General features: G+C 41.4%; 1 protein-coding gene across 4 annotated transcripts in view; it reads left to right on the top strand.

The window, feature by feature from the left end:
• The window catches only part of TNIP3 (TNFAIP3 interacting protein 3), a 57,636-nt gene that overhangs the window by 28,146 nt on the left and 6,887 nt on the right, over positions 1 to 22,603 (top strand). For 2 of the 4 annotated variants that reach the window (XM_048304236.1, XM_048304237.1), the window contains 9 exons: positions 2,572 to 2,707; positions 8,595 to 8,681; positions 10,171 to 10,260; positions 10,814 to 10,879; positions 11,781 to 11,912; positions 14,473 to 14,601; positions 16,857 to 16,973; positions 19,248 to 19,373; positions 20,826 to 20,987. In XM_048304236.1, the coding sequence (XP_048160193.1) occupies positions 2,572 to 2,707; positions 8,595 to 8,681; positions 10,171 to 10,260; positions 10,814 to 10,879; positions 11,781 to 11,912; positions 14,473 to 14,601; positions 16,857 to 16,973; positions 19,248 to 19,373; positions 20,826 to 20,987 (1,045 nt within the window). The remainder of the gene's footprint in view (positions 1 to 2,571; positions 2,708 to 8,594; positions 8,682 to 10,170; positions 10,261 to 10,813; positions 10,880 to 11,780; positions 11,913 to 14,472; positions 14,602 to 16,856; positions 16,974 to 19,247; positions 19,374 to 20,825; positions 20,988 to 22,603) is intronic. The other 2 variants (XM_048304238.1, XM_048304239.1) reach the window with 2 other exon arrangements.

A 22,603-nucleotide genomic window follows, 5' to 3' on the forward strand; every position in this document is an offset into this window, starting at 1 on the left:
TGTATTCAAGCACTCAGAGCATCTCTGGGCTCTGAAAGTCCAGATTCTAAATCAGATCTACACACCAGATATGATTAATGTTCTACCTCACCATAAATGTATCCTCCTGATTATCAAAGTGGCTGATAATAAAATGCAGATAAATGCAGTAATAGTTTCACAGTCTAAAAATGAAGTAGTTTTTTGATTTTCATGATAATCTTCAAACACGTGGATATTACAAAGCAGAAATTGGTTTGTAGGGATCTGAGCCTTTTGTAGTTCTGTTTCTTTTACCCAGGCACAGCTGGGTCCTGCTCTTGCCCAGGTAAGTCCAGAAAGAAGAATGCAGAGAGACAAGAGTAGGAGCAGCCAGAGGTGAATTATTTACAGCTACAACATCAAACTGTGAGGAGCAGAGCAGAAGAATGAACATTTCCTGGCTGAAAAGAAATATTAAAAGCCAACCCCCCCATGTTTATGGGGTATTTCTCAGCTTGGTTCATGCTCTGACTTCAGGAGGTTGTGGTCGCACATCTCCACTTGCTGTGGCTGAACCAGCAGCAGAGCTGAGTGCAGCCTGCCTAAACACTTGCTGCTGCACTCCTACCAGATTGCTGCTCATCTTTTACTCTCCCCAGGGCTGCACCTAGACTTCTTTATTCTGAGTATTTTTTTCTTAGGCTAAACTGCTTTATTTGGCTTAAAAGAGTTTAAGAAGCACTGGCTACTTTGACTGAGCTGGGGGAGTGGGTTGTGCTGGCAGCTGGGGGTGGTAAATTGCAGCAGCGAGTGGCTGCTTCCGTGCTGTGGCTTTTTAGTTCTGAGCAGCCTCAGAAGCAGTGAGGGCTCTGCACAGGGTATGTGCACCTCTGTTACACAAAGCTGTCTCAGCATCAGGAACTGCAGTCCAAATGGGCTGAAGGTGCTGTTTTCCAGGGAAGTGCACTTGTGGGTGCAGAGTGCTTGCTCTGCCAGCTGCCTGAGGTTCGGGAACCTCAGCACAGAATTGCTTAAGAAAAGATGCCACTTGCCCTGGCTTATCCAGGATTTTGCAACATTTAGCCAGACAGAGAAGGGCTGGATTTCTCTCACAAGGTTCGTTGCTTTCCTTCTGCAGTTTTCTCCATGAGCAGCCACGTGGTGCCCGTGCTGCTGCTGGGGCTCACCTGCCACCCACGCACAGCTGAGGCTTTGGAAACTGGCAGCAGCCCTCAGAGCAGCTGCAACCTCCTGCACCACTGTGGAGTTCATGAAAATGTGCCTTGGGAAGGTCTTGCTTTTAATCCTCATGGCCATGAAATTACAGCTTGTCCAACTACCAGCAGCAAGTTAAAAAATAAAAAAGCTCTCTAGTATTTTGCTAGTCCTTATTTGCTACTGTTGGTATTTTATTTCCTCTTGGAAATGATTTTGTATCCATGCTTAGTGAAAACACATTTCTGTTACAGTCTCTGTGTTTTAAATGTGGAGCATTAAATGAATCCTTCTATCAGCATGAAATTCACCACACTTATTTACTCTTATAATTAAGATAGATGGGTTTGTTTATTGGGTAATTTTATCAATTTTGCTTCAAGAGTTTCCTCAGAGCCTGCAGTACAATCCCTGAGGGTTGCCTGTCTAAACTTCAGGGAGTATAATTGATAAACTCCTACTGCTTTCAATTTTTCTGGTGGTTTAAAGAAAGAATTGTGTATTTTCTGCCTAAATAAATAATTAATCTTGCAATAATAGGTTGGTGATACTTTTGAAGCTTGCAGTTTGCTTTCTGGTCATGCATTACTTATATTTAGAGTTGGTTTAAGTTGATTAGGCAATAAAAGTCTAAGCTTACAAAAGAGATGAATCTTCCTTGATAACTTGGGTTGATCTAGAAGATTTAGGGTGTTGTGTTAATTTTGCCTCAGTTAATTATCTGAAAGTCACATTGCACCATTAGAGTGTATCAAGTGCATCAGCCCTAGTTGCTAGTTAGTTCTATCAATTTGGAGCAAGACCCTATGTGCACCTAAGTCCTGTATGTCCTTAGCAGAGTGAAAGAAAGGAATTTTCCCACCAAACAAATATAATTTTAAATGTTCACAACAGACCAATTTTTACAAGATACAAATGTTTTTAAAAGGAACCTCTAAGGAAGAAAAAATGGAAAATGCATGTCAGGTTTCTGTTACAAAGTGTTAGAGTAAACAAAAAGTGCCATCAAAAGACACTGTCAACTGAGCACCTAGTTTTGCAAATCTAAACCTATTCAACTATTCTGATTGCATTTTTGCTGAAGTTGAATTTAAAACTCTCCTGAGTGGGTGAAATTGAGGGCACATGGTAGTCTTCATGTAATCCCCAAAAGGGTCAATTTGGATTTTGTAGATGAAATGCAGTAGAATTCATGAAGACTGCTTGTGTAAGTATTTTATAAGAGTTTCTGCCACAGACCACTTAGAGACTGTGTGTCACTGCTCTGGTACTCTCTGCTTGTGTTACCAGGAAGGAAGGGAGCAGGAGGCTGGTGCAGGACCAGCTCCGCGCTCTCACACTCAGAAGAGAGCCTCAAGTTCTGTGTAAAGTTTAACATTGCTTTTTCTTCCTAAGCAGGTGTGAAAGTAAAGAGCTGGATGTTGAAATAAGGAACCTGATAGGGAAGAGCAACACTTACAAGTCGTGTGAGGACCCCAGACCTCTTGCCCAAGAGAGGCTGAGCCCTCAGAGAACTTCGTGTTCCCTTAAGGTAATCGCAGTGTGCTGTTGCAATGTTTATCTGCCAGGAAAGAACATTCAGGGGATGTTCTCTGGGGGACTTGACTATGCATGAAACTTTAGGATTTCTGAAATGATGCAATGAACTTGCTACAGTTTTTTTTTTCCTAATATAGCTACTTTCTGTTATGAGGAAGAGTTACTGTGAAGGTACATTTCATACATAGTGCTTTAAAAGGTCAGCTAATTATCCACTGATTATCCTAAGTCAAACCCTGTGTCCAGATGTGCCTTTTGGATAACAAATCCTCAGAACTATGTAACCCCCGAAACACTGTCATTTTTGATGCATTTGGGAGTTCTGATTTAACAGGGAATGAGCAGAGGTGTGTGACACAAAGACCTGTGGAAGTGTCAGGCTTTTAGATGAATAGGAAGAGAGCAGAAGGAAAATGATGATGATTCAAACCCACATTTCTGTGGTATTGCAAACAGAAAATCGTAAGCCACCTGCTAAGGCGGTTGTCTTTGCCTGCAGTGAAGCAGTGGTTAACAAGCCTGACAGAAACTTGTTCTGGGTTTCCCTCTCAGTTTCACTCCTCTCCCCTGAAATAGCGAGAATAGAAGGAATTTCTGTGTTTTCCACAAACTGGGAACAGGAGGAGGGAGGGGTGTTGATGAGAGGAGTGATTAAACCATGAGTGATATCCACCTGCAAGGGATGATACACTTACCTGTGTCACTCCAGCACAGGATGGGGAAAGGAAAACTCTGAAGGCTGCACCCCGCGGCAGGAAATTTCTGAGGAGGTAAAAGGGAGATGACTCTCTTCTGCAAAATCCAAAATTACACACAGCTCCTTTCACATGTAAACTGCCATCTCCAGAATGACTCATGACCTCGGGGCATGAAGCTGAGCCTAAGCCCAAGGAGACACCCCAGGGTCAGACCAGTGGGATTAGAAACGGTGAGAGAGAAGCCACAGGCAGGGATGGGGATTCCCGGAGGCAGGGGAGAAATAAGCATGGTGAAGCAGAAGTCAGTGCAGAACCAAGCTTTGAAATTACAAGCCACAAATGATCCATGGAAACACCTGGTTGCACATGTTAGCCTCCCTCCAGCAGGAGGAGACATATGAGAGGATTTGGGGGATGTGGAGAAGAAAGAAAAAGGATGTGCTTACCTGGACCCTTTCTGTGGGGTGCTGCAGTGCTTCGCACAGGATACCATGGCAGTATTTAATCTGTCATGCTTTTATGCTCTTTGCATTTATAGCACTTCTTGCCTGTGAAAGGTGTGTGTGGTTTTTCAGAGCTAAGAGGGACAGTTTATGATACTTCTGCACTAGACACATGCTGGCTATTTTTTCTTTATACTTTTAAGTCGAGCAACTTTTCACTTGGCTGGTTATTGAGCTGAGCTTCAAGTGAGTGACAGCTTGACAGTTCTGATGAGCTTCAACAACCTTGGTGTAAGGGGCAAGGAGTACATGTCTTGAATTGTGTGTTTTGGGAAAGGAGGTCATATTTTTAACACCTAGTAGACGTTGTGAAGATTATGAAATACTATTAATCCTCCGACCCCCCCCCCCCCCCCCCCCCGCCCCAACCCCCCATCCCAGCAGAAAATATCAGTTTGTCAAATTAGGCTGATTTGGACTTAAAATGAGGGGCAAATTATATATTTAAGAGTTAGGAAAAAGTTAATAATGAAACAAAAGTGTACCCTTCCCTGTAATGTCAATCATTCACCAGGAAGTTATTTGTCACAGCTAGCAGGTCATTTTCGTTCTGTAACTTTTTTTCTGGAGTGAAGAGTACACATTGCACTCTGCAGAATGGCATTTCCATTTGCCCTTAAATTGCTTTCAAGACTAATCTGTACATGTCTGTAAACAAATTCCCCTTTTTGCCAGGATTTTTTTCCATAAAAATTTATGATATTAATGTGGTTTTAAATGCAAATATTTGAGAGAGAGAAAATGTAGATCTGCAGAATGAGCTCATTCTCAGCACATCCTTCAGACTATGACTCCTTTAATTGCAGCTTGTCCTGATGCTGTATTCATCATTCCAGGAAAGGGAATAGATTTGCATTTTTTAGATTTACAAATTGTCATCCAGTTATTTTCACATGAAACTTGGATTTTCATCATCAGGCCTGAGCTTGCAAATGCTTAGGTACTTGGGAGGCCATGCCCTTATAGTTAGTAGATAAAGGAAATCCTGAAGCAGGAGCCTGTGCTATGTTTGATTTACTCTGAAACCGCTTCTTGCTCTAATTTTTTCCGGTTCCCACGTATTAAGACACAAATTTGTATCTGCACCTATTTTTCTGTCAGAGGGAGCATGTAACTGAGCAGCACAAAAGGCTGAGGCTGACACACTTACCAAAGGGAAAATCCCTTTCTAGCACACCTCTCTGGTGAGGCACAGGGGCCAGGTTGTGGCAGGAAGAGGCAGATTCTTCTTCTAGTTCAAGAGCCAATTTTATTCTTCAGCTAAAATCTCTCATTTTTTACCACTTCACCACATGCCTCAGAATGGGAAAGGGAGTCGCAATGGATGTTGTGGCAAGCACTGCTGGCATAACAACAGCTTCAGCAATAAAGCCAAAACCAAACCTCAACTGAAACATAAGCAAAGTGACTGCTTCCCAAAAGCCACCGAATTTTAACCCAAGTAACCTCAGAGTTAATCTAGCTTCTACAAGTCTGCAACTGAACAATAAATAAAAATAAATTTTAAAAAAATATCCCCAACAAATCTGACAGTAGTTCCATGATCAGCTAGGAAGAGAACAGAAAAAGATTGCTTTGTCATTTTGCACCATTTTGTTATCATCAAGGAAAGCCTCACATTTGCTTGCATCAAGCCTTTTAATGGTTCTTGGTTTCACTGCAGTTACTGAGCAGACAATTTTCAGAAGTGAGAAATGGTTTTCATTATCTGAAATTACGAGTGACATTTTGTAATACCATTGTTCCCAGAATTAAGATCCGGCACTCTGAAGATGAGAACTTCTATCTTCTCATGATGCCTAGGCTTGAGAGAGGATTCAGCACCGGCCAAAGCTCCAAGGCTTTGATTTTTCTCCCACTGCAAGCTTCCCAAAGATGCCTAAAAGGCTTTTATGCTCAGGAAGCTCAGGTCTTCCTAGAATACAAACTAAAATATTTCACATTTTTAAACAGGGCATTAAAAAAAAAACCCCTCAAAGCTACTACTAATAGAAATTACAGAATATCATGGAAATAAAATAGAAATCAAGAAAAGGCTTCTAAGCTGTTGTATGCTGCCACTTGGGAGTTAGGGAGTGTGAGGGGCAGCAGATCCTGCCATTTGCTTCCTGGAAAGCTTTTTCTGTACCTGGCAGATTTTTAGGTTTGTGACTGCATTTACAGTCTGGTTGTCAACTGGAATTTTCCAAGCAATTTAAAACTGTGTGTTTGGTTCAATAGCTTCAAACCAAGTATAAATGCTTTAAAATATTTTGGGGGTTTTTTGAATTCTGAAGCCTGATAGTTCTCCAAGAGTCCTTCTGTTAAGGATTTCTGTATATCTCAGGTTTCTGAAGTGCTGTTGTTAAGTTTTTCTTGATTATATAGCAGTAAATATAAACAAATGTAGTGTCTTTATCTCTGCAGTATCAATGAAAATGAATGTTGTCATCTCCTTATCTTTGTTTTCACTGCTATTGCCTGTTTTGACAGAGACAGGCAATGATTTTGCTTTAACATCTCCCAGTTTTTGCTGGAAGAATACCACCACCTCTGAAGAGCTTCAGTTTTTGTTCCCTACTCACTGGCATTTCTTCTGTTCATACAGATTCCAGACATACTTCTCTCCCTCCAGTCTGTTCTTACGTGGCAACCAGTTATCCATGTGAATGCTAAGCTGGATGAGACAGGCACTGAAAAGTACTTTAGTCTTAGTTCTATTCTGTCAAATTTTATATAAAATCATTCACTTTCGGTTGTCATTAATGCAGTCATGAAGAAATCACCAACAAAGGACTTGGTGTCCTAATGTCCAGCTAGCTTTCCAGGAAACTACTCACCTCTCCAGGAAGCTGTTGTGACCCAGCTTACAGTATCAAGCAAGGTCTCAGCCTCATCCTCTCTTCAAAGTAATTTGAGCATTAATGTCTTTCAAGTGGGAGCTGTGATTCCTGAGTAGGGCTGTGCGCTGGGTTTGCTCTTCTGACCCCACTGCGGGGACCACTCTGCACCTCACTCACCACATCCTAGCGTGCTCTTGTGGGGAAACCAGAAACTGGGGCTGCTTTACCTTTGCAGGCCAGACCATAAAATACAGCTGTTCAACCTGAGCTTTCTCCCACAGCTGAGGTGCTGCTGGAGTGGGGATGAGATTGGTGAGAGTGGGAGCTGGGGGATGGACAGGGTCTGGGCTCGAGAGACAGCGTCCTCAAGAGCAGATGTGCAATGTGGAAGGTTTGTGATTTTATTTTTATGGATCTGATGCTCAGTGCTGGTGCTTTAGACTCTTTGCACGAGTTTATAGTCTTCAATGCTGAACCTGCTCAAAGACTAGTTTTGATACAGGTACAGGTTAAATTCTTCTGATTCTTGATGGGTAGGATGATTCCTATGTAGAATCTGAAACATCTTCATTAAAAGAACCTTTGTTTTATAATTTTTCTCTTGATATACCACAGTTCCAGCTGCTCCATGAAGCAGGAGAAAAATAAAAAGAATCTCAGGGTAGCAGGATATATTTCATATGCAAATATTATAAAATAGTAGCTTTCTTCCAAATTGGGGTTTGTGTCTTGCAAAAGAGGAGTTGCTTAGTCACACATTGTGAACCAGAGACCTGGAATGTGGCTGCAAAATTCCAGCATTTCACTGGATTGCTTTACTTTGTCTAAATCCTTTTTGGAAATTGAAAGAGGGGTTTCTATTATTTGATGTCAAATTTCACAGGCTAGCTTTCATTCCATTCCTTGAAAGTGGAATAAGCAACCTCTCCTGCCACTGCAAAAGCCATAGACCCAGAGATCTTTCCACAATAAGGAGCAGGATTTTTCTTTCATGCTTCCTTCTGAAATCTAGCATTATTCAGAATTCCAAGACTGAAGAAGAGAACATTTTAGACTTTTCTGTTTAATTTTGAATTTTTATAGGAAGTCTGCGGAAGCCTTTTCTTTGTTAATCTTTCCTGTGAGATTAACCTGGTAAGGTAAACATCTTTCTCCAAATGGGAAACTAAGGCACAAGTTTGGAGCATTGGGTACCTTTGAGTACTCAAGTCTTGTGTAGCTTGAAGCTGGACCCGGGCTTGGGTGAGGCAAGTACCAGAAGTGCAAATAAAACATCTGCCATTCTTCATCTTTGTGCAGCTTTTCTTCAGGGAAACAAATCAATTTTCCAATTATGGTTTTCCCCTAAATATCTCGGGGTCTTTGTATGGGGGTGCTCTTCCCTGTAGCTGTTAACAGACTTTGCTATTGCTCCTTTAGAAGCATGACTCACTCCTTTTTCTGTTCTGATAGTTCACTCTTAGTGTCAATAATTGTTGTAATTACTTAAGTTCTTTTTTATAACTGGAAGCAGGGATAGAAAAGCCTGTCCTCTTACTGAAAAAGCAAATACCCTTCCTTCCCTTATACATGCAACTTCCTCTCTGGAGTGAACTGGCCAGGCAATTGTGATTTCCATGCACACAAAGCAGAGAGCTGCCTTGCCTGGCACATTAGTCATAGGCATTGTGCTTCATCCTTTCTGGGAAGCCCCACTCAGGAAGGAGGAAAAGGTTAAAATCAGAATTCCACCACTTCTTTCTGGACCGTGGCTGCTTCCATAGGCAGCACTCCTGGATCTTCTGGGTCTGAAAACAATTCTCCTGCTCCTTTAGCCAAGATAAAATCTCTGTTTCATTGCTCTTCTTCTTCCAAAGACCCACAGTGAAGGAAACGCTCCAGGCCGGCTTGGATGCACCTGGGCAGGTGGGAGTGACATGGAAGCTCCAGCAGAACCATTGGGCGTAAGTGACTGTGTTGGCTGTTCTCTGAAATGTTTTCTGATTAACAGGAGCTGGTGCAGGTCACTTTCTAGATTGACAATTATGGGCTCATCTTTGTGTTCTAATAGATTTTTCTGAATGATTTAAACTGTGTAAGAGTGGAAGGAAATGGTAGAAATATTTTTGCAGATGGCATTCTTAGAAAGAAGCTCTTTCCTAATGGTTTTTTTTTTACCCTCCAGAAGTTACGCAAAGGGTACAAAGTGGTTCATTTGAGTGACCCCACAACTTCTGTGAGCATTTGGGCTAGTTGGTGCCAAGTGTATGTATAGTTGTTAGATTTGTGAATTGTTCTATCACTTTATTAGTATTCTTAAATATGCACTTCCATAAATGCCTAAGGCCCAGATGCTGGAAGCAATTCAGCATGTGAATAACTCCATAAGCTGCCAGGTATTGCTTCAGATACTCTAAATTAAACATGTCTGTGAACTACAAGAAGAGGTATTAAGTGTTTTCTGGCTTGAAAGTCAAGGGCTCCACATTAGAGTTCAGCAGGACCGGCCATGGGGCAAATATGTGGTTGGGATTTTTGCCTTTGAAAAGACACAGAAAAACTGTTCTTTGATCTTCATTGGTATTCAGCATTAAATTCTCTATCTAAAGAAAATTTATTCCAGACTTCAGAAGTGCTCACACTATTATTCTAGTTTTTCATGTATTGGTTGAGAATTTAGGAGGGGAAACAAAAATCCCTGAGTATGTATCTGAACAGAGTATGTTCTATTTTTATGAGAATGTCTCTTTTTTTCCCCAGTACAGTTCTCTCTCTCTCTCTCTAACAGATCACATGTTAGTTATCATGACAATCCATAGAAACTTCTTGGAAATTATGTTATAAGGCACTGCCATTAAAAAATTGAGTGTGTAGCTCCTGCTGTCCTGCATGGGTGAAACTCCACACTTAAAAAAAATGGAGCAGTTACAGACTGATCTTCTAAATTTCTCCAAATGGTCAATTTGTTTTCTGTATTGCTTGTTTTGAGCCCTTTGTGCTAAAGTTTATTACCTTGGGTCTGCAAGCACTTTCCAGGGACAATCCTACTAATTATTCTAGTTCTTGTAAATGAAGGGAATTACTTAGGCCCACTCCACATCATGCTCAACTTTTGTGGCTTGTACTACTTGTTTGTATTACCACCTGCAAGATAATTAAAATCCTATTTTGTGTTCTGTGTCTCAGATGGTACAAATAGATACAATTTTGGCTATTTCAGTGGCTATTTGCATAATGCTTCAATTAAAACACAGCCTGAGCAGAGTTAAAGCAGATGTATGCTCCAGAATCAGCTGTCAGCAGGTGTGAAGGTACTCAGATACAAATTTGGTGTAGGAAAATGTTTGTTTCAGTTTCTTTATGTGCACCTGTCAGGGTGGATGGGAGCTTTACATGAGAATCTTGAAGAGAACAGGCCAGAAGCATTAATTTTTGAACATTCCTTTTCTCCAGTCAAGGCACACATTACTGAGAAAAAAGAAGCCTTTATCATCCAATTCTCTGGAGCAACAGATCCTCACACTGGAAAGACAGAGACGAGAGGTAATCTTAAATATACCCTTAACCACATGATGACTGATTGTACCATGCCTATAAATCTGGAAGAGCAGAAGTTTGTTTAGTACAAAAGGCAAATTTTATTAATGATCACTATTGTAAAGGCCAAGGAACAACAAGCAGGGTTTGCACCCAGTAGTATTCCAGTCAGTAGGAGTCTTCCATTCATTTGTTTGAAGTCAAAGACCTTCTAATTAGAAATATGTTCATGGAACTTGTAGCAAACTAGCAGCAAAGTCCTTGGCCATTTGGGATTTGTGCAGTGTTGCAAATGATCCACCTGTAGCTTATTGTGTATTTGCATGTTTCCTGAGTGTTGCTTCCTGACTGTTCATGTGCTTTAACTGAAATACCAAAGCACTGGCAGATGGGCTGCAAGGCTTGCCAAACCTTAAACTTGCTGCTTCTGAAATGAACTGGCCAGATGATGAGGAGGTTGGGAACACTTATTGACAGAGGATTAGAATGCCAGTCTGTTTTTGATTTACTGAGAATGTTGAAATAAGGGTTATTTACTCTGCCTTCCTGGTAATTACAGCTTCTGGAGGTGAACAAGCAATGGGATCATCAATTTAGAAGTATGAAACAGCTTTATGAAAAGCAGGTAACAATGCTGAGAGCTTCTATTGGAATATGTGTGCCACCTGCTGACAGTTAAGTCTGTATTCAAATACCAGCCAGCCATAGCCATGGTAAATACCTTCCTTTGTCTTTAGCTCATAAATTAAAAAAGCTTCACCGTATAAAAGTGAAGCCGATGTGTGTCAGTCTTCAGTAGGACAAACTAACCAGAGAAGCAGGGTGTCCCTTAAATAGGAGGGACCAGTGTGGACATGACAGCAGAGATCTTCATGCCCTCCACACGGTAGTAAAAATTGTCCATAATTGAGAGCACAGTTAACTGAAAATCAGCTTGCAGTGCCTGGTGTGCCCAGCCCCTGATCCACATCATCACATATCTGGTGGTTCTTGTCCCATCTCTTGTGAAGCCTGGGAGCTCCCTGGTAAATTCTCCGTGAAAGTTGCCCTCTCTAAGCAGAGACTTTCAAAATTAATTGTAAATAAGTATTTTTATTTCCTTTTTTTTCCCCCCCAGATCCAATTGCAGTAGCTTTTGTTCCTTGCTTATGGCTGTGTGGCATCATTGCTGCAGACATTATTGTCAGCTGCCTAGTGAAGCTGAGTGCTTACAATTTTGCTGGTATTCCAAAACCCAAGTTGCTTCATTGAGTGACATATCTCATCTACTGTTTCCTGCTGTAAAAAGGAAGTTTATAGAATGACTTAATGTGCTTATCAGGAAAATTTTCTCTCTAATATTTTCCAGAAAGCTTTACTGAGATCTGGATCATTCATTTTCTTTTTCCCCCAAAGAGAAGAGGAAGCCAAATGGCTCTTCCTCATTTAATTTGGAACTGTATTATGCCTCTGGCTTGACACCCTGGAGGTGCTGTGCCTTTCAGAATCCCCAATCAGCCCAGCATGGTCTGTCACTTGCTTTTCAGCTGACAGAGATGAAGGCAAAGCTGGACATGTCGGAGAGGAGAGTGAGCGAGCTGGAGCAGGAGAGACACCGGCAGCATCCAGAGGAGGAGAGGTGGCAAGCGCTGGGCAGAGAGAGGCTGCTGCAGGAAAAGGTAGGGTGCCCTGTGTCACTGCTTTTGTGCTCTGTGGTGAACACTCTCTCACCTTTCATCTTTCTCCCCTTGGGTGAGGCAGAGCGTGGGTTGTGCACAGCCCAGAGGTGAGACTGTGCCTCCTCAATATTGTACCCAAGGCAGTGGCTGCTGATCTGCCTCATCACAGAACCGTGTATAGAGAGAGAGTCTTTTCAATAGGGACTGGCAGACAGCATGGCATTAGTGTATGTGGGGGAGTAAAGAGCAGGTTGATATCTACACTGCAGAGATTTCTCTCCTCACAGTTCAGTTCAGGGTGAATTTCTTTGCAAACAAAAATGCTGCAGTTATTTCCAGTGGAAGAGGGGCACCATTGCAGGTTGTTACACAAAGTGCTTGGCAAGAATACTCAAAGGAATGAATGCAGCTCCAGTCCCCCAGGTTGTGGTATTGACAATACAGGGTCTCATACATGTGGTAGGTATCTCAGCTCCCTGTAGATATTAGCAACACAGTCAGTGCAGTTATCAGGGCTGGAAGTATCTGGGCTGATCAGCTGCTCCAGGGTGCTGTTCACCTCACCCTCGGAGTGGTTGTGGTCCTCTCTCAGGACTCCTGGGGCACTGGCTCTTGTGGTGGGCTTTTGCATCTAAGTTTAGATCCCTGGGCTGAATTCCCACCTCAGTAAAACCACCAGCCTGAATGATGGGCACCTACACAAAACTTTGTGCTCCCTTTTGCAAGCCCCGCAGAGTGGTGCTTCCTGTTCTCATTCTGCTTCATGGTATCACGTTCTTCATGACCTCTTGTGAGAGTTTCTGGATGGTGATGGCATGTGATGGCTGAAGCTGGGTTTCTCTATTCACGTGGTAACCTGAAACAAGTGGTAGTTGTATCACTTCGAGGCTCAGATAGGATGTGAGTTAGCTGGTGCAGGAAAAGAAATGCAATCCCCTTAGCTTGTATCTGTATAAGCAGAAGATTCATCTTACTTATCAATTAGTCTTAGCTAAGCACATACTTGATTTCCAGCTCATAGCACAATTTACATGTTTTAAGGCAAACTTTGTCATTATGTACTTGCTGAATCACTGCCTGTATTTGCTCTGAGTGTTGATTCAATGTGAGACAGTTCATATTCCTATTCATGTTACTGCCTGCCTTTTAATATATAATACCTGGGAAAAATAGCTACCATTTTGTAAAAATAAGGATGAGTAGTACACTCTCCCAGGTTTTTTACTGCATACATGAATAATAAACTAAATAACAATATAGTCCAAAAACTTTTTATGGGGACAGGTTAACCAGCATGGAACTTTGGTCTTAAATCTGCAATTTCTTTGAAGTTGCACACTCAGCCAGTAAATGCTTGTCAGCTTGAGCTAGCTCCTGGATGAGTTCCTATACATATTGCAGAGATACCCTGCTAATCTTGCCTAGTTTTTGGAGAAAACGAAATGTTCCAGCTAACTTTGAACACAGCAGAGTAAAGTTCCTCATGTGTAAGCAACAGTTACTCAGGGGTGTTTTTCATGGTGATGAGCTTCTGATGAGCCCAAACTGTGACTGGCTGCACAGAGATGTGCCTGTTACACAGAGGAAACCCCCATTCATATGGTGTGCTGTGCCTGTGATTGTTGGGTCTCACGTTTTATTCACATAAAGCAGCTGCAGAAGAATTTTTTTTTTTTTTTTTTTTAAACTAGGCCTTCTGTTTCATTTGCCTGAACAGCTTTGCCCTGAGACCAGTCTGGCAAAAACGGGATAGTAAGGAATGCCTTATGCCTTACCCTGTGAGGGAAGTTTACAAAATGCCATTTGCTTCAGGATCTGATTTGGATCTCAGCTCCCTTCACTGTAAATTGAAAATAGCCATACTGAAAGAGAATAAGAGAGTCAAATTCACAGTTAGGCAAATCTGCCCTAATAATTCTTATAATGGCATCTTGGAAAGAAGGCTCATCTGTAAATCCTTTTGTAAGTAGGGACAGTGTGGGCATATGCACCAGGAATCGTCCAGGTGAAGTCAACAACAACTGTGATGGGGTCAAAAAAGTGGATTTTTAAGCCTTGTTTGGTTCCTTGGTAATTCTGGAGCAAGCTGAGACCTTATCTTATGTAGTGGATAAAGCCCTAAGACTATTTGACCCTGAGATCTGGTTTTGTCTTTAATGTTGTGTGGCACTGGGAATGGCTGGGACTCCATCAGCATTTAGTCCTGGCCTTATTCTCTGAGTACACAGGAGAAATGCAGGTCTGGGGTAACTGTCATGGTGATTTTGATCTGCTTGGCCTGCCAGCATTCTCATGCCTTCGTGCAACTGCAGAGAGCAAGGGTTTAGTCTGGTATGTTGTCTCTGTCTCGTCATATGGTGAGTGGTCAAAACAATTTCTACAGACTTTATCATATCTGGGTGTACTAATGATCTGCCTTCCTGTTGCCTCCCTTCCCAGCTGTGTTTGGGGCAACAAAAATGCAGCACATCTGTCAGACAGAAGATTATTCTGAAAATTGTTCTTGAAAAATGTTTCCATCTGCATTTCAGCAGCATCTCTCTGTTTTTTTGCATCCCAGAAAGATACACAGGTCCTTAGTGAAGCTCTCCATGAAATGAAGGAAGAGAACAGGCTCCTGAAGCAGAAGAATGCCTCAATGACCAGAAAGAAAGAATACTATGAGAGTGAAATAAGTCGTCTCAACAAGGTAGAACAGGAGTGAGCTGCTGATTCCTTTAATTCTAAGATCTCTGTTGTCAGTGACCTACCAGATAGCATCTTTTCAGTCCTGGGTGAACAACCTCGTGGCAAACTCAAGATGACCATTTGGGAGCTGGGGAAACAAGCAAGAACTCACTTCAGCTCATACCTGTGCATGCTGCTCTTCACAGGTAGTAGGGTTGCATTGTAAAGAGAAAAATCTAGAGAGTATTTCGCTGCTCCTATGAAATCTCTCTATGTGTCATGTCATGCCTAAGCCCTTTCTACATCCTCCCTCCTCAGAGCAAAAGGGAAATGGCACAAAGATGCTTCTGTATGCACCTGGTGAAACACTGTGGTTGAAAAGAAAGGTCACACAGTTTAAAAACTGTTGTCGTACATATATTCTGTATTTGAGAACAATGGCTTCTCTTCACGAGATATGGTCCTGTCCTGCTGTTTATATCCATGCACACATATATTCATACCTATAATATTATGTGTATATGTGTCCCACTGAGGAAATTGCCATTAAATAGCTAAATGGGATTTTTTTTTTTTAACTGAGGGAAAGTAATAAATGTAATTATGTTTAATCAAAAGATCACATAAAGCAGTGGGTGTTTTCTAACAATTTTGTATTTCTTGGTGAACCACAAACACTTCCTGAGGAAATGCACTGCAGTAACCATTGCTGTGTAACTTTAATAAGTGCTTTAATAAGCTAAAGGGCGATGATGTGCAAAAGTTGAGCCAAAAAACATAATGTTGCTATAAGAAAAAATCTGACAGAACCCATGATCTCTAGCTCTTTTTGAAATGCATTGACAGGACTTGCTCAAAGCTCCAGTCTAACTTTAATTCAAGGCCTTGTTTGTTAAACAACTTACTTAAATATTTTATTTTGCTGTTTTATGATGTGGCTGTAATAAGACAGATGGATATATAGACCATTCTTTTAAATGAAGCATAAATTTCATATAATACACTTTCCCAACAGTAATTTATTGATTTTATGCGTATTTTCATCCTTCAAATCTCATATCATGAATGCACATAAAACTGAAAGGGACCCTCTGTGCCCTTTTAACTTCAGTTCCCTTCTATTGCAGGTTCAGCCACCTGAAGTTGTTTGATTTCAGAGAATTTGTAATAAATTTTTCTTCTTTTTGGGTGAAAGGATAAAGCAGGGTCTCACAGTATTGTTTCCAAATGCAGTTCAAAAAAAATCTTCACCTTACTGTTAACCTTTTAAGATTGAATTTTCTGGATTTTTCTTTTCTTTTTTTCTTCCCCCCCACCTCCATAATTCTGAGTTGTAGAACCTCCTCAAAAAGGTGTTAAAGGGAGTCTCAGAGGGGCAGAAGAAGGGTTAATCAGTAATCAGGGTATCTGTATTTTCACCCTCCCAGTTTAAGTTCAACCTTCTTTATGTACTGGCATGGAACACAAGCTTTGCCACTATTATACCAGTTTCACTTCTGCACAATTCTCAGGGACAGGAGCTCATCAGATAAAAAAGCCTTCCTTTTCTCTTCTGTGCCTTCCATGGAAAGTGCTTGATTTTTGTTGGGCCTTGGATAATGAATGCTAATCCTTGGATTACCTTGGATACTGGTTCTCCTGCTTGGCTGCTTCTTCCCCCTTTCCTCTTCCTGCTCCAAATTATCTTCCCTCCTTCCCTCGTGGAGTGGGCAGCAGGGGAGAGCTGAGGACCATCAGCACAAGTTGAACTTCTGAAAGGGATGAAGTTAGGGATTCGTATCTTATATGAGAGAATTTGGAAGGTACTGAACGGCATTTGTGCTAGAGTAAAGAAAGTAATACATAATTATAATGTATGGTTATAGACAGATGGAAGAGTGATTTAAAGATTATGCCAGTCCAAAGGAGAGCTGTGTAGTACTGTTGCAAATAACAACATCTGCAGAGAACTGTGTCAGAATTTCAGTGTAAAACAGAGTTAAGAGTGGTACCAATGTTGTGTGTATTCGTAACTCCCTCTAGTGACAAGCTATCGAGACTACACAACTTCCTCTCAAACAGGAGGCTTTACTTTTGTTCCACGTGAAGGAATCTCTACTTTTAGTGCAGAAAATGTTTCAGTCAAACTTTACTGTAGTAAAGTGAGTTTACATCCAGTGTATATAAGTGAAGCAACTACAAGTGAAGGGGAAACCTCTTTCTAATAATTTAAAAGCTTTTTTTTTCTTTTTCATGTAGTGGATCTCTGCTCAGTAATTTTGCTGTTTGATGTTGTAGGCCCTTCTGGATGCATTGAAAAAGCAGCACCCACCTGTGGTTGGGACTCCTCCAGGGAAGGGTGACAGGAGCAGCATTGAGGAGATGAGAACCCAACTTGGAGTTCTTAAACAGCAGGTAAGAACATCTTAAGTAAGCCTGGATGGATTTCACACAGCATAATTTCTCCTTCTCTCCCAGGAATTGTGCCTGGTAGACTTGCTGTGTAGAACTTTTGAAAGGAAGAGCCAGTTTAGCCACAGCCCTTTGGAATGATGTTTCCCCAGATGCTGTCATCACAGCAGTGTCCACAAAGTGAATCTGAGTCCTGGCAAAGGACTGGAGCAAGGACTTGCGGAGGGCTCAAAGCAGCAGAATGGCTCTCCTGACGCTTGGAAGTGTCCTGCCAGCTCTCTGCTAGGGGCTGAATTTCATCCAGAGGGAATGCTGAATTTCATGAGTTACTGATTGTGTCTTCTGCTCCTTTTACCTTAGAAGTTGCCAATGTAGTGAATTATCCAAGGATCCTAGTCTTGGAACACTAGAGTGTTGGCATTGCAGTTTTTTTAAGTTGCATCCATAACCTGCATCCCAAGCACTATAGATTTGTATTTATTTATTTTTTAATCTTTGTTCTGAGCAACTCAAGTGTTTTCTGCACTGCCTTTCTTTCCATACGAAAGAATCTGTTTAAGAACATAATAATTTTCAGATAATTTTACACTTCAGGTCTGTTGTCCTGGATAGTGTCAGGGTTAACGTTATTGACACACAAATGGATGTGATCAGAATGGGAGTTTTATTCAATGGGAATAAAATACTTGTTTCTGTCACGTTTGACAGCAGAGCCAGATTTTGCTCTCTAATGTAATGCTTGCCACATGCTGGAGAACAAAATCCTGCACTTGATTGTACAGTAATGAGTTATTTCATTCTACACAATAAAATAGAGTAAACCATTTTTTTTTCCAAAATTCTCATGGGGTATCCATTTTATGAATGTGTTTTTCTAGTTGTATAAATCAGTACAGTGAGTCCAGACTTCCTTCTACACGAATGGAGCAGAAGGCTCTAACTGGATGGAGGGAGGACCTTTGGAGCAAAGAGAGATGTGACAGAGTCCCACAGGAGCTTAGCTGTCATCAGCCCATCCCTGGTCACGGCAGGAGATGAAGGCATTCATTGCTTGGGAGGTGTCCTCCTCTTTCTCAGGGCAACAGAATATACAGCAGAACTGTGCCAAAGTGGTTCCCTTGCAGCTCCAGCAGATTGTACACCTGGGGAGTGGGAGGTGGGACAGCAGAAAGGGAATTGGGAGAGAAGAAATGAGGAAATACTGAGGAGGGAAGTGTGTAGATGGACAAGGGATACAGGGATTTCTGCAAGTGACAGCCTTGTCTCTGCTTTGGAGGGTCAGGAAAAGAATTTTCCTGTGTTGACCTTTTCCTTCCCCTGAGGTATTAACATTTTTCTAGTCCTTCTGAGAAGTCATAGCACTGCTTCCAGCATGAAGAAAACTGGATCTGCCCAATGGGCCGGACATGAGCCACAGCAAGCAAGTTTTTTGGGAAGAGACTGTCAGCAGGCTTTAGTGAGCAACCAAGAGGACATGAAAGGGCTTCTGAAAGTTCTGGTGGTGCTTCCCACCCAAACATGCCTTTGCTATTATTTGTTGGTAGAAGTGCCAGCAACCTCCAGCTTCACACCAGGTGGACATCTGACCATTAGCTGAAGAATTAAGGCAGTCATCTTAACACCAATTAATTTTTGGATTTGTGTTTTGTTTCCGAATCCGTGCACTCGCTGCCTGTGCCTGGGGTGGTCAGATATTTTTTAATGGGATGAAGCTCTGTGATTCCTGACCACATAAAAAGAGCTAAGCCACTGCATCCGCCAGCATTTGCAAGGCAGCTTATTTTCTAGGAATGGGGTCAAACATCTGTATTTCCATTGGGAATTGTGTACATTACATTCCCCTCTGTCTCTACACTGGGGTGAGGAGGTTCTTCACTAACTCCTTGCACTTGAGATACAGGAGGGAGTTAGAAGTGCCCATTGTTAAAGAGAAAACTGGAAAAATGTTAGTGAAATGTTTGTCCTGCCACTGTTAATCCCTTAAAAAGATTGTTTATAATATTTAAAACTGCTATTTGCCAGTCAGCCTTTTAAATGACAAGGTTGTACAAAAGCTGGCACTGGGGACTGTTTCAATTGATGTGTGCCATTGGAGAATGTCCATTGCTTGTCACTTGGTATTGGTCACAAAAAAAGACCAGGGAAACTTTTGTTTGGAGGATTGTACAGAGGAGGGATCCCTTTGGAATGCACCCTCCTGCTTGGGCAGTGTTTAGAAAGCAACCAAACCACAAAGTGGCTCTGCTGAAGTTCACACACTGTTCATAATGATTGCAGGTCCAAATATATGAGGAGGACTTCAGAAAGGAGAGATCTGACCGGGAGAGGCTTAATGAGGAGAAAGAAGCATTGCAGAAAACTAATGAGAGATTACAATCTCAACTGAGTAGACTCAGCTCTCAGGTATGAGTCCAAAGAAAGCTCCCATTGCCAGCACATGTGTATTTTATTTTTTTTTCTCACTTTCCACACAACTCAAGGCTTTCTGGCTTCTCTTAATTGACATTGGATTTTATATGAGGTCACCACCTGGAATGAAATCATTCTGAAGTAATGCAGTAAGAAGATGAGAAATTATTAGAGAAGACTTCCAAAATAAGTAGATGAAGGGAGTATTTATTGCGGAAACTTTTCAAACATATCTGAAAATGGAGGAGGGGGAGGGGGACACAACCAAAAAACAAATCCAGAAGACTTTGATTGTTTCACTGGCACTTGATATAAGAGTTGTAAGATGAAACCAACTTTTGAAATAAAGAGCTTCTGTAGTTCATCCTGACCTCTGCAATTGAATTACAGAGTGATGTTAATATCACTGAGGAAAAAAAATGGTCTCCATACAAATTAGCTGAGCAGCCTCTGCAATAATTTTTTCTTGCAACATCCTTTTTATCTCTTCAAAGTAGTGTCAGTAGGAAGCCATAGCAAAATCATAGCATGCAAAACTCTGAGCTTTCTCAATCCCCATTTAAAAATGATGAAATCTCGAGGTTTCCTGTCTTGACAAAATTGTGCAATGCTTTAAAAGAACATCTGATTACCAAAATGTTCTGTGGTGATTTATTGTCCTCCCCAACATTGTTGTGACACAGAAACTTCCGTATTGTCTTATTCTCAACCGAGCCATGCATCAATGCTGGTGGGGTCTTGCTAAAGTGTCAGAGGCCGGGTGCTGCCCAGTGCCCCCCACTCCCACCAGTCTCAGCGATGTTGTGCTTGACTGTCCCTGCAGTGCACCCACAGTTCACACTGGAGATCTTCCTGTTTGTCTCTTCCTGCCTCGAGACTTGATTAAACAGAGCCTGTGGAGGATTTTAAAGATGAGAGCAAGCATATAAAATATTTATTATTCTGTTTTCTTAAGTCAAATTATTTAGCTGTGACTCATGGAATCACAGAATATTAATCATCTTTTACCCCTCCTTGCTCTGTCCTTAGGCAAATTCCTGTTGTCTCTACTGGAATACAGAGGGCCTATGAAAAGGCAGACCCAAATCTGAGGCCATCAGCTTTGGTCCTATACCAAAATTTTTAACTTATCTTGTCATGCAAGTGACTGTCCTTGTAGTTCTGCTTCAAACTCTTGAAAGCTACTGTGTGTAATGAAAATACAGAATTGTTTTTAATATATAAGACACACAGAAATGTGCTTATCATATCTTAAAACCAATATTTTCCTCACAGAAAATGCATCAAGAGTCTGGTGTGGCACAAGTTAGCTCTCTTAAATAATTTTTTAAATGATAAATAGTCTGAGGGGACTAAACAAGCAGCACTGTAACTCGTGTACCTGAATGTTCTGTTGGTTGTGTTCTGCTACTAATGCATTTCTTCTTGTTCTTATTTTCTTGATAGACGAAAGAGCTCCCAGTACAGCCTGAGAGGCCCAGTTACCCAGCTCCACTCTTCCTCTCTCCGTGTGTCAGTTATGGGGGTTGTGGGATGGTGCTTCACTATCCAGATCCTCGGGTGCATCCGGTGCCTCGCAGGGCACAGGAGCAGCAGCAGCAGCGCTCGGTAAGGTTCTCACTGTTTTCTGTGTCACAAGGACACTGATTTTCTCACAGCGTGGTGGCCACAGGTGCCATCACAGTACCATCCTCAGCAGCAACTGAATCTGTGCTTTCCTAGTTTGTTGTCAGGTCCAGATCAAGATCAAATTTACTTTGGCAAATACTCTTTATCTATAACACCACCAAGAAGAAAAACATGATTCTTACACATTGGTTTGTTAATTAAAAACATAACGTTGTTTGGTTGGAGTCTTGGTGATTTCTTAGGTTAATTTACTTCCATGACACGCATTCAGAGCCCTTTCTAGCTGTATAATTACCCTACTTCAGAAGTAGGGATCTGCTCTGAGCCTTCAACATGAGATAATAAAAACCAAATCAGGAGAAGTGGAAGTTCTATCTGAGTGTGGCTAACACAATGGGAAATTTGCCTTTTTTCCTGGAGCACAACAGAGTCCTGTCTTCCTCAGCATGAAGAAGAATAGCTTTGCACTGGAGCAGGTTCTGTGAGTGGTAGTTATTTATTCCAAGGAAAATACTGCTTCAAAGAATATTTTTGAAGTGCTTTGGGTTATCTAAGTGGGCTGGCTTGTTCCAATCTAGTGAGAATGCATTTAAACATGGTGAATGTCATTTTAAATACACAATATCTGTTTCTGGCTATAAAGCTGTCACATATGGAAAGATGCTCATTATTTGAGAAATTATAGCTGAATTTTTGCAAAATGCATGTAAGGCTTTCAGGCTGTAGAAATCCAATGGAAAAGCTGTGGTTAGACAAGTAATTTTGTGCTTCAGGAGTGTGCTTATCTGCCTATTTATCAAAGTTGGAAGTATTGCAGAATGTTTTTCCCTGCAATTTGGACACTGGCCCAGATTATTTTGGCTCTTCTCCCTGAACTTTCATCATCTGGGTTTCTAATTCTGTGAGGGATCACTGGGTTTACAACTTTGCCATTCCTGCCGGAGCACCGGGGTCAGTGTGACTGGTTGCTTTGTAACTCCCAGTTTCATTCTGACCCTTTTTTTTCAATTCTTTGCCTGTGTGAGTTGCTGCTCTGAGCTTTGGGTACCTCCCTGAGCAATTTGTTAGCAATGAGGAAAGGTGTTAGAATTTAATGGGTGTCCTGATACGTAATCCTGCGTGTTTAGGCTGTGCTTTTGCTTTTTCCTTCTTTTTTTCTGTCTTGAACTTTTTCTTTCCTTTTTACACTCCAGTAGAAACATTTTGGTTAGTCTGATGTGAAATACACATCTTATTCCTGAAATTCATTCAAGTTTGTGGGGTGTAGGTACATAAAAAGAGGAGAATTGATCTGAGAACATAAAATTCACCAGAAGCTCAAAAAAGCAATGCAAATGAGTGTGATTTGAGCCACTGGTGAAAAACTACCTGTGCTTAAAGCTTTGTATCAAAGCCTATTTTGTTTGCCCACAAGCACAGGATTAGTTAATTATTCCTTTGACTGGTACAATTTAAGTTAAAATACAACAGCTCCTTTTTTTTCCCTGACAGTGTATGAGTGATTACTGCTGTATAAGCACGAATGACAGCAAAATGTAAAAGTTAAATCTGTTTTCTATATCTACAGCTTCATCCTGCCATCTTAATTTAGGCAA

Source organism: Corvus hawaiiensis, chromosome 5, assembly GCF_020740725.1.
Source record: "Corvus hawaiiensis isolate bCorHaw1 chromosome 5, bCorHaw1.pri.cur, whole genome shotgun sequence".
In the NCBI taxonomy this organism is placed as follows: domain Eukaryota; kingdom Metazoa; phylum Chordata; class Aves; order Passeriformes; family Corvidae; genus Corvus; species Corvus hawaiiensis.